The 10,294-nt window shown below is 54.8% G+C and overlaps 2 protein-coding genes across 2 annotated transcripts; one reads left to right on the top strand and one right to left on the bottom strand.

Annotated features, from left to right (window-relative positions):
• On the top strand, positions 1–5,579 carry LRP88_03373 (bifunctional urea carboxylase/allophanate hydrolase; the record flags this gene model as incomplete). Its single annotated transcript, XM_083239994.1, has 2 exons — positions 1–5,397; positions 5,451–5,579. 2 exons carry the CDS (start codon positions 1–3, stop codon positions 5,577–5,579), a joined length of 5,526 nt encoding a protein of 1,841 aa, XP_083105124.1.
• Positions 5,580–6,031: 452 nt separating this feature from the next.
• LRP88_03372 (uncharacterized protein) lies at positions 6,032–6,757 on the bottom strand (the record flags this gene model as incomplete). Its single annotated transcript, XM_083239993.1, has 4 exons — positions 6,032–6,056; positions 6,116–6,186; positions 6,245–6,513; positions 6,754–6,757. The coding sequence occupies 4 exons, from the start codon at positions 6,755–6,757 to the stop codon at positions 6,032–6,034; spliced, it is 369 nt and encodes a 122-aa protein (XP_083105123.1).
• Positions 6,758–10,294: the final 3,537 nt, after the last annotated feature.

The following is a 10,294-nucleotide window of genomic DNA, read 5'->3' as shown; positions in this document are numbered from 1 at the left end:
ATGAACGGATCTACTAATGATATCATGGATGGTTCCAATGGTACCATCCATGATATCAAAACCGCAAAGCCTCTTATAATTGCCGATTGGAAGGCCGCCCAGCTAGCTGGTGATGGCCTTCGACGTCTCTACTCCCTCGTTGAAGCCGAGAAAGCCGCCAACCCCAAAACCAAAGCATGGATATCCCTCGCAACACCTCAGCAGCTCCAAGAACAATGGATCAACCTTCAACAACTCGACAATGCCACATCCCTACCTCTATATGGTGTCCCCTTTGCCGCCAAAGATAACATCGACGCCAAGGGCTTCACTACCACCGCCGCATGCCCATCTTTCAGCTCAGACCCAGCTACCGCAGATTCAACTGTTGTGGCTAGACTCAAGGCTGCCGGTGCCATCATCGTCGGCAAGACAAACTTGGACCAGTTTGCAACTGGTCTCGTAGGCACCAGGTCTCCCTATGGTGCCGTACCAAACTCTTTCGACCCTGGCAGAGTCAGCGGTGGCTCCAGCTCTGGAAGTGCCGTCGTCGTCGCCCGTGGTGTAGTGCCGTTCTCTCTCGGTACAGACACTGCTGGCTCTGGTCGTGTCCCAGCTGGTCTCAACAATATCATCGGCTTGAAACCGACCCGTGGCGCTCTGAGTGTGCGTGGTGTAGTTCCCGCCTGCAAGACCCTTGACTGCGTATCCATCTTTGCTCTCAATGTTTCCGACGCTGGGACTGTCCTTTCTGCTGCTGAAGGCTATGACTTGGAAGACTCCTATTCTCGCCCTCGACCAGATGCCAATCATGCATACGCCCTCGATGGATTCGGTTCTGCGAGCAATACCACAAGGCCTTCGCTGGCTGTATGCGCAGAGCCAGATTGGTTCGGCCGCGATGATCACCATCCCGCGTATGAGAAAGCCTTGGCAAAAGCAAAGGCTCTAGGCTGGGACGTGGTTTCCGTGGACTTTACCATTCTCTTCAAACTCGCCAAGCTCCTTTACTACGGCCCCTGGGTCGCAGAACGATATGAAGCAATCCGAGAGTTCATCGAGGCATCACCAGTCGAAGCCATGGATCCCGTCGTGCGAAAGATCATCATCAGAGCTCAAACTCTCTCAGCAGCAGACGTCTTTGCGGGTGAATACCTTCGTCAAGATCTGACCCGTCAGATCGAGTTGGCCTTTTCCCAATTCGACGGTCTTCTTGTGCCTACATCTCCTACGTTTCCCACGATGGAGCAGATCCAGAAGAACCCCGTCGAGGAGAACTCGCTTCTCGGCACGTACACAAACTTTGTCAACTTTCTTGACTGGTCAGCGCTTTCTATCCCCGCGGGCTTCAGGCCGGATGGGTTGCCTTTTGGGATCACTCTCATTTCCAATCGTTGGCAAGAACCTCTTCTTCTCTCGTGGGCCCGTGACTGGTTCGGGCAAGAGTCCAGGCCTTTGGGATCAACGGGTGTGGAGGTCTCTGAGCCGGCTGTGAATCACTGTCTGGTCTCCAGTTATATCCCAGTTGCCGTCGTTGGTGCGCATCTCACGGGCTTTCCTCTCAACAAAGACCTTACATCTCGAGGCGCCAAGCTTCTGAAGACCGCAACGACGTCACCTTGTTACCGCTTCTTTGCTTTGAACTCTAAGTCTGGCCCAAAGAAACCAGGCCTGAAACGAGTCGCGGCAGGCGAGGAAGGATCACAGATTGAACTCGAGGTCTGGGATCTGCCCAAGTCCTCTCTCGCCAGCTTCATGGATACCATCCCCCACCCTCTCGGAATCGGCTCGGTCGAACTGGAAGATGGATCTTGGGTTCGCGGGTTCGTGTGCGAGCCGGTCGGTTTGGAGGATGCTGTCGACATTACGAGCCATGGCGGCTGGAGAGCTTACAACAACCACCCCCAAGAGAATGCCAAGCCAAAGACGAACGGCATTCACAAGAGCGGGATTTCGAAGGTTCTTGTAGCCAATCGGGGCGAGATCGCGGTTCGAATCATGGAGACTCTTCACAAGATGGGACTTGAAGCTGTCGCCATCTACTCCGACACCGATGCAGAGGCCACGCACGTTGGCAAAGCCGACGTTGCTCTAAGGCTCGCGGGAACTTCTGTCTCTGAGACGTACCTCAACATTCCTCAGATCTTGGAGCTAGCCAAGAAGTCTTCAGCCGACGCCGTCATCCCTGGCTACGGATTCCTCGCTGAGAACGCCGAGTTCGCAACCGCCGTCGAGGAAGCAGGCATGATCTGGGTCGGCCCAACTCCGCAGCAAATGTCAGATCTCGGCCTCAAGCATCGTGCTCGTGCTATCGCCGCCGAGGCTGGTGTTCCGAATGTTCCCGGCTGCGACAGTCTTCTCACGTCGTTGGAGGAAGCTCTAGAAGAAGGCCAAAAGATTGGTTTCCCCCTGATGCTGAAGAGCACAGCAGGTGGTGGTGGAATCGGATTGAGTCACTGCAAAGACGTCGAGAGTCTTGCCACGACATTTGAAAGCGTTCGAAGACAGGCAACGGCAAACTTTGGCAACGGGGGTGTCTTCCTGGAGCGATTCGTTCAACGAGCCCGTCACGTCGAGGTTCAGATTCTGGGAGACGGTACCGGAAAGGTCATTGCAGCCGGCGAACGAGACTGCTCTCTGCAGCGCCGTCATCAAAAGGTCGTCGAGGAGAGCCCTGCGGTCATGGTCCCAGCCGAAGTTCGGGAAAAGATGAAGGCCGCTGCTGTCAGCCTCGTTTCGTCGGTCAAGTATCGAAACGTCGGTACTGTCGAGTTTATCTACGACATCGATACAGAGGAGTTCTTCTTTCTCGAGGTAAACACTCGTTTGCAGGTTGAGCATCCTGTTACCGAGTCAGTCACGGGTCTCGATCTGGTCGAGTGCATGCTCAACATTGCGGATGGGAAGGCTGCCCAGCTATTCGAAACCACGCCTGAGGTCTCTGGTGCTTCCATCGAGGTTCGACTTTACGCCGAGAGCCCCCTTCAAAACTTCCGTCCCTGTGCTGGTCGCATCACCAAGCTCGAGTTTCCCTCCAGCCTCCGAGTCGACACTTGGGTCAAGGTCGGCACCGAAGTCACGACTTCCTATGATCCCCTTGTAGCCAAGATCATATCGTCGGGAGCTAATCGTCAAGAGGCTCTGAAGAACCTGGCCGATGGTCTCGCAGCTACGTGCATCGAGGGTGTCCAGACCAACCTGGAGTATCTACGCCAAATCGTTGCGTCGTCCATGTTTGAGTCTTGCGAGTACACGACAAAGTCTTTGGATTCCTTTCAGTTTGTGGCCTCCTCTTTGGAGGTACTCGAGCCGGGTGCTCTGACTACAGTCCAAGATTATCCCGGTCGTACTGGCTATTGGAGCATCGGTGTTCCTCCCGGTGGTCCCATGGACTCGTATTCTTTTCGTCTGGCAAATCGGCTCGTCGGCAACTCGCCAGATGCTGCTGGACTCGAGTGTATCCTCCAGGGGCCCTCTCTCAAGTTCCACTGCAATACCGTCGTCGCAGTCACAGGAGCCGTAGTGCCAGTCACTATCGACAACGAACCGGTCCCTCAGAACCAGGCTGCCGCCATTCGAGCTGGTCAAGTCTTGGCTATTGGGCTTGTCGAGCATGGGCAACGCATTTATCTCGCCGTTCAGGGTGGTATTCAGGTCCCCGTCGTTATGGGGAGTCGAGCGACTTTCGAACTGGGCAAACTCGGTGGATTTTCTGGTCGAAAGCTTCAGAAGCGTGATATCTTGGCTATCGATCCTCGTCCAACAGAGGGAAACGTCAACGGGCTTCTTCGACTTGCCTCCCCCGTGCCTATTCCACGTCATCCAAAGGCTCACTGGACCATCAGAGTAGTCCCTGGTCCTCACGGTGCACCCGAGTACTTCACCCCTGAAAGCGTCAAGTCCTTGTATCTCAGCGAGTGGAAGGTCCACCACAACAGCAACAGACTCGGCGTGCGTCTGACCGGTCCTCAACCAGAATGGGCACGCGAGACCGGCGGAGAAGCTGGTCTGCATCCCTCCAACATCCACGACGCCCCGTACTCTGTCGGCAGCGTCAGCTTCACGGGTGACGAGGCTGTAGTCTTGGCCTGCGATGGTCCGAGTCTGGGTGGGTTCGTCGTGTTTTGCGTCGTGGCTTCGGCCGATATGTGGAAGATGGGACAGGTTCGACCTGGTGATACGATTCGCTTCGATCCTATTACCGTGGAGACTGCGCTCGAGTTAGAGAAGCAGCTTGAAGATGCCATTGAGAACCTCTCACCTCTTCCAACCGAAGAGCAGAGCTCAGCTGACGAAGCATCTCTGACAAAGGAGCTGGCCAGCATCCCTACCGTGGTTGGCACCATTGAGCAGGGTGGCCAGAAGATCGTCGTCCGTCCAGCTGGCGACAGGGCGTTCATGCTCGAGTTTGGCGAGGCCGTTGCTTTCGACTTGCGACAAAGCTTTGGCATCTTTGCCTTCTGCCAACAGCACGAAAAGGAGCCGATCCCTGGTGTCGAAGAACTAACGCCAGGAGTGTTCAGCCTTCACATCACTTACGCGAATGGTATTCCCCAGAAGACCATGATGGCTCGTCTGGTAGGGCACGTTGGCTCCTACACCGTGCCAGTCCAGGTCCCTTCGAGAACGGTTCATCTTCCTATCGCTTTCGACGATAGCGTTAGTCGAGCGGCAGTCGAACGCTACGCAGCAACGATTCGAGGAGAAGCGCCCTGGCTTCCCAGCAACGTCAAATTCCTGGAGAAACTAAACGGCATCGACCAAATCGACAAGACGATCTGTACTGCGGAATTCCTCGTTCTCGGACTCGGCGACGTCTTCATGGGCTCGCCCTGCGGTATTCCCTTAGATCCTCGCCATCGTCTTTTCGGTACCAAGTACAATCCTTCTCGGTCGTTCACGCCTCGTGGCGCTGTCGGCATCGGCGGGCAGTATATGTGTATCTACGCGACGGATTCTCCTGGAGGATATCAGCTCGTCGGTCGAACAGTCGACATTTGGGACTCTGGCCTCGTGGCCGACATCGAGAAGCAAGGTTCCAAGCCCTGGCTCTTCCGTCAGTTCGATCGAATCTCTTTCTACCCCATCAGCGAGACGGAGCTCGACAGCCAGTCAAAGGACAAGCTTATCCGGGTTACCGACGGTGTGCTAGATCTGGCCGAATACGAAGCGTGGCTGGAGGAGAACAAAGAAGACGTGGCCGCTACAGCTGCACGCCAAGAAGAAGCCATCGCGAACGCTCCTTTCATCGACGAACTAGTCCGACCGTACCAACCCAGCCCCAACACGAACAGTCACACAAACGGCATCCTAGGCGATCTCAGCGTCGAGGGCGAGCGCGTCAAGGCTATGCTGCCAGGGCGATGCTACAAGGTGGTAGTCAAAAAGGGAGAAGCTGTAGAAAAGGGCGACGTGCTGGTGAGTACATTTTCGAAGACTGTGAATGGATCTTGCTGACCTTTTGACAATAGCTGTGCGTCGAGTCGAGCAAGATGGAGGTGGAAATTCGTAGTCCGGTGGGAGGGAGGTGTTCGGCCGTGCTTGTTGAGATGGGGGACTTGGTTGATGTGAATGACGATCTGGTCATCATCGAGACATGATGTGAGGCCGTATTTCGAGAGAAGCTTGGTGGGCGAGGTAGTCATAGAGGATGTCTTAGGAGGCATGGCACTGTTGAAGACGAGCACAGCGCGTTTTTTCAAATATCCAGCGCGGTTACAGGGCTCCAAGACACTAAAGCGGTCGCTCACAGTTCACTAGAAGGAGATTTACAGTCATTACAGTCAAGATCATCAAGGGTCATATTCGAGAGAAGCAAGAGTGAGTTTTATTTGAGTGTGTATGTGTGTAGTCTGTAGTCCCGGCCCATCCATCCAGCGCGTTCCCAAGGCGTGTGCGGAGTGTCTTTGTGTGTGTGTGGTCTGTCGAGTGCGTGTGGTCTGTTGAGAGAGCGAAAGTGAGAGGGAGAGAGTATGTGTGTGCGACCTGTTGTGTGTGGTCTTTGAAGGCGAACAAGGTTGAAGTCATCTGTTGCCCTTCGCTGCGCAGGACCTCAGTCCTCTGCAGGCTTGCAAGCGCTGAGGAGCAGGGCCTCTCGTGAACCAGAGATTCAGGAGCAGGCCTCGCTACCCAGCACTTGCAAGCCTGTCGAGGACTGAGGTCCCACGCAACGAAGAAGCAAAGAAACTCGACTCCAGGCATCTCCAGCTGTGGAGGGAGATGATTAGCACAAGTCAAGAGGCGGTTCAAAGTGGATATGACTTACATCGTGTTGTTTCCAAACAGGCTTCCGAAGACGCTGCTCCGGCTCCTTTGTGAGTGTTCGCCATCTGCCCCGAAGGATGGGCTCGGCCTCGGCGTATCCGCCAGCTTCCTTGATCTCACGATAGGTGAAGCCATCGGCACGGCGATCGATGAGATACTGGTCGCGAGAGGCGCGAGGCCATGGGGCCAGGCAAAGGCCCACCCCAGTCGACCAGAGGGCCTTCTCTAGGTAAAGAGCCCAAAATCTTGCAAGCCTGCAGAGGCCGAAGACTGCAAATTCTGTGTCAGTACAAGTCAAGAGATGTTTCAGGGTGAGCATGACTTACCCAGCCTTGGACCAGCCAAGGCGGCTGCATGTCGACCAGAGGGCTTTCTTGGGCAAAAAGCCCAAAATCTTGCAAGCCTGCCCAGGGACCAAGGCCACATGCTGCAGAGTGCCAGTGTGTCAGTATGCCAAAGAGTTTTCGTTCAAAAATGCAGAAGGGAGAAGGCTGGAGGTGGTGGACATACCCATTGTGATATGCGTGGTTGTAGTTGAAATGGTTGCCGTTGCGGTTTCGATTGGTGGCGAGGGCAGCAAGACCGACAGTTCGCCTCAAGCATGGCTAGGCCCAGAGGCGAGGCCGACAGTTCGCCTCAAGCATGACTAGGGGCCTAGCCATGCTGGCATGGATGTCAGGAGGGCGACAGCGAAGAAGACTTTGGAAGGACTCACCTTGGGCTGTAATGCTCAGCCTCCAGCATCACAGATGAGTTGCGGAATTTCTGCACGAGGCAGTCCTTGCCTTGGATCGCTAGGTCATGTCAGTCCCTGTTGGGTTAGCAAAGAAAGAAGAGGAATGAACATACCGGCATACGACCCCCCTCCCAGGTCGAGACATTCCGGGGTTGCTGGCAAGAAGCCAAAACAAACTCCGAAAGGGGAACCAGAAAGGCAGACGGGAGATACGGGGAAGAAAAGGACAAGACGAGCCAAGAAGAACCAAAACAAACCAAAACAAGCCAAAACAAGCCAAAACAAACCAAAACAAACGAAAAAGAAAACCCGAACCATTCAGGAACGGAAGCAAGTCGCCATCGCTTGGCAAGAAGCCAATTACCAGGCCAGAGACCTCCCCTAGCCAAGAGTTGCCTCAAGGCTAGCTCCGCCTCGGAAGAGGCGGGTGGAGGTTCTGACCATGGCGTGCGATGGTGACTGCTGATGATGAAAGGAAGAAAAGGTGGGAGAGGTGGGAGGAAGAGGGGGATTTTATAGCTGTGGGGATTGAAATAGTGGGGACTGCTGATCTGGGTGATTTTGCGTGCGCGTTTGGTGTTGATTTCGAGAGGCTGCGGTGCGTGGCCGCCCGGCTGCAGGTGGTCGGGGGGCAACAACCCTCACCAGGCGACCGTCTCAAGGTACGTACCACGCATGAACGCCCGGTCATTGAGCACTCATAGGATCAGTCGCCTCATCGCTCCGTCCGAGAGCTGGTTCGAGGTCTTGAGGATGCGCGGTCGTGGTGCTGGATCGTCGTCTGCCTCGATCCCCTGAGCGGCCATAGCATGCACCTCTGTCCCAACCAAGATGCCCACGACCCGTGTGATAATTATTGAAGTATCTTGAGCGTGCATTTACTGTTGGTAATGCATTAAATATCATGTAGATAAGTTCTATCAAACGTAATTTTACTTCGTAGCTGCGACCCTGACAAGCACTTCATCCTGCTCTTGAGCTCAATATTTGCATCGTCCTTTGCTGTTGTGAGTTCACTGTCGTGCACACTGCTTCAGTCTCCATCCCCCATGGGCGGTGCGGCCAAAAATTTCGGCGCGGGTGAAGCATTATCACAGCCAGTCTGCCCATGGACGCGGATGAGGCGAGGATGACTCCTTTGAAAATACTCAGGGCAACCACAACAACAATTAATTTTGACGATAAAAATATGCTTCGGAAGCTAAAAATTGGTCCATCATGGGGAAAATAGGCGCCCATTTTTAATACCGTGCGTGGTCGCAAGATCACGGCTGAGTGTCCCTCGCCATTTGAGAGATGTCGTCCAGAGCCCGCCTGGACCCCTGTCGCGCCACCCAGTAACTCCCCTAACCCACTGACAGCTAACGGCCTGCGGCTCCTACGCCCCCCCTGTACGACCGATTTTCCCTGGGCGTCCCCACCAGCGAGGGGCTGCCCCTCGAGATTCGATCGCGCCGGGACTGGCGAGCCGGCAGATCAGCCAGGGGAGGGAGTGATCTGGTGCCCGGGGTCCGGCTATAAAATCCCCCTCCCTCCAACCCCTCCCCCTCTTCTTCTTCTTTCTCCTCAGTCGTCGACCATTGCTGGTCATGCCGGTGGCACCTGGAGCTCAAGAATCCTAGGTACTGCGAACCTCCTAAAGGTAAGGGGAGGGGACCAGTCGCCTCGAGCGGCTTGGCGGTGAATAATTTTTGATTTCCCACACACTTTTTTCATTGGGTTCGGGGCCTTGTGCTCTGGCTTGAAGAAGAAAATCTCTTGCCTTGGTGATGATGATGCGATGCTTGTCTTGGTGGAGCGATGTTGACCGGACGCGTGGAGGGCGTCGAGGGGACCTACGTGGGTTGGTTGGGTCGTGATGTTTGTTTGTGGTGTTGAGGGCATTTACATTTGCAGAGACCGGGATCATGTCACGCAGACGTTCCTCGAGAGTCTTGACTTCATTATATCTGTAGTAGCTATCGCCAGTACCTAATTCCATGTCCCTTTTCCCTGCCTGATCGCGTCCCTCCGCGTAGCCACCACCGTCAAGCCATGAAGCCGGTCGCGTTCGATCGTCCCGCCACGCTTGGGGGTTTCTCGGATCGTCGGGGCGGAAGTAGGGACCGTAAAATGCCATATAGTGCTCTGGCGAGGAGGATCGTGCCGTCGATGTACGGTTTCGGGACCCCATAGCCTCCATATCTATCGAGGCGTTGAGGCCTTTGGTCTGTCTTGATGCAGGCCACTGGATCGCTGTCGTGGTGTTGATGTTTCCCCAGCCCGCGGGGCGCCTACCAGCTGCAGGGAACCCGGACACTCTTTTCCCTGGCGTCTGGCCTTGTTACCTCGATAAAATACTCGCAGTCTTCAAAATTTCTTTGTCTTGGTGTTTCGTCCCTTTTGTTGTCATCTCCTCTGTTCGGTCCTGAACATCCTCCATCCTCGTCCTGGTCAGTATCTCCACCACCATCTCCTCTGAACAAAAAACGCTGACCCCATCACCATCTCCCAGGTCGTCGACCCGCTCCCACGTCCCTTCGTATTGGTTCCATCGCTAGAATTATCGCTACGCTCGAGAAAGACTTGCCCCCATAGCGGCACCCTCCCACCATTGCTGCCGCTGCTTCGCAATTCAGCGGGCCAAGAACGCGTTCGCTCCTCACATCATCATCCACCATGTTCGTTCCGTCCTCTCTGATAGCTTGTCCGCATTCACTCATGCGTCGCTTGCTTCAGGTCTTTCCCCCCTTTTCTGAAGCCTCCCTCCGAATAGTCTCTCTCCAAGCTGATCCAAGCCGATCATCCTGGGCACGACCATCGACATCCACAGCAGAAGACGTTAAGACACCACGAGTCCCAAGCAGAGAGTCATTTCATCGCCCTATCCTTCAGAAACCAAACAGATACGCCCATGCTGCCGAAGCGCGGCGCAAGATCATCCTCACGATGCCTTCTGCTCTCCCCTATCAACGTCTAGCACTGCCTTATCGGGTCTTCCAAGGCACACACATTGCCCCAAGTACGTAAGAAATCTTTCTAATTTCCAGGAAGACACGGGGTGACCTTGTCTCTACCCAGTCAGGATACAGCGCCGAGCCATCGAGACGACAGAAGCCCATCAACGTCAGCTAGCCTTCCAACGATTCAGTCCAGTCTCCTAGGTATGGGCAGCATATCCAAATGTCAGTGTCTACCCTTTATGTCTTTCGCAGGGACTTGGGCGAGCTGCCTTCCTGAGCTGCCGTACTCGGTTGATCCAGCCTTCGCACATTCATCCCATAACGTTTCTCTAAAACGATAAAAATAGATCCAAGGAGAAGGCAATCCTTGCAA

This window comes from Fusarium phalaenopsidis (genome assembly GCF_050370095.1).
Source record: "Fusarium phalaenopsidis strain FUZ10S chromosome Unknown contig_32286, whole genome shotgun sequence".
In the NCBI taxonomy this organism is placed as follows: Eukaryota; Fungi; Ascomycota; class Sordariomycetes; order Hypocreales; family Nectriaceae; genus Fusarium; species Fusarium phalaenopsidis.
The sequence above is the reverse complement of the archived record's forward strand: the minus strand, read 5'-3'. Positions and strand labels throughout refer to the sequence as shown.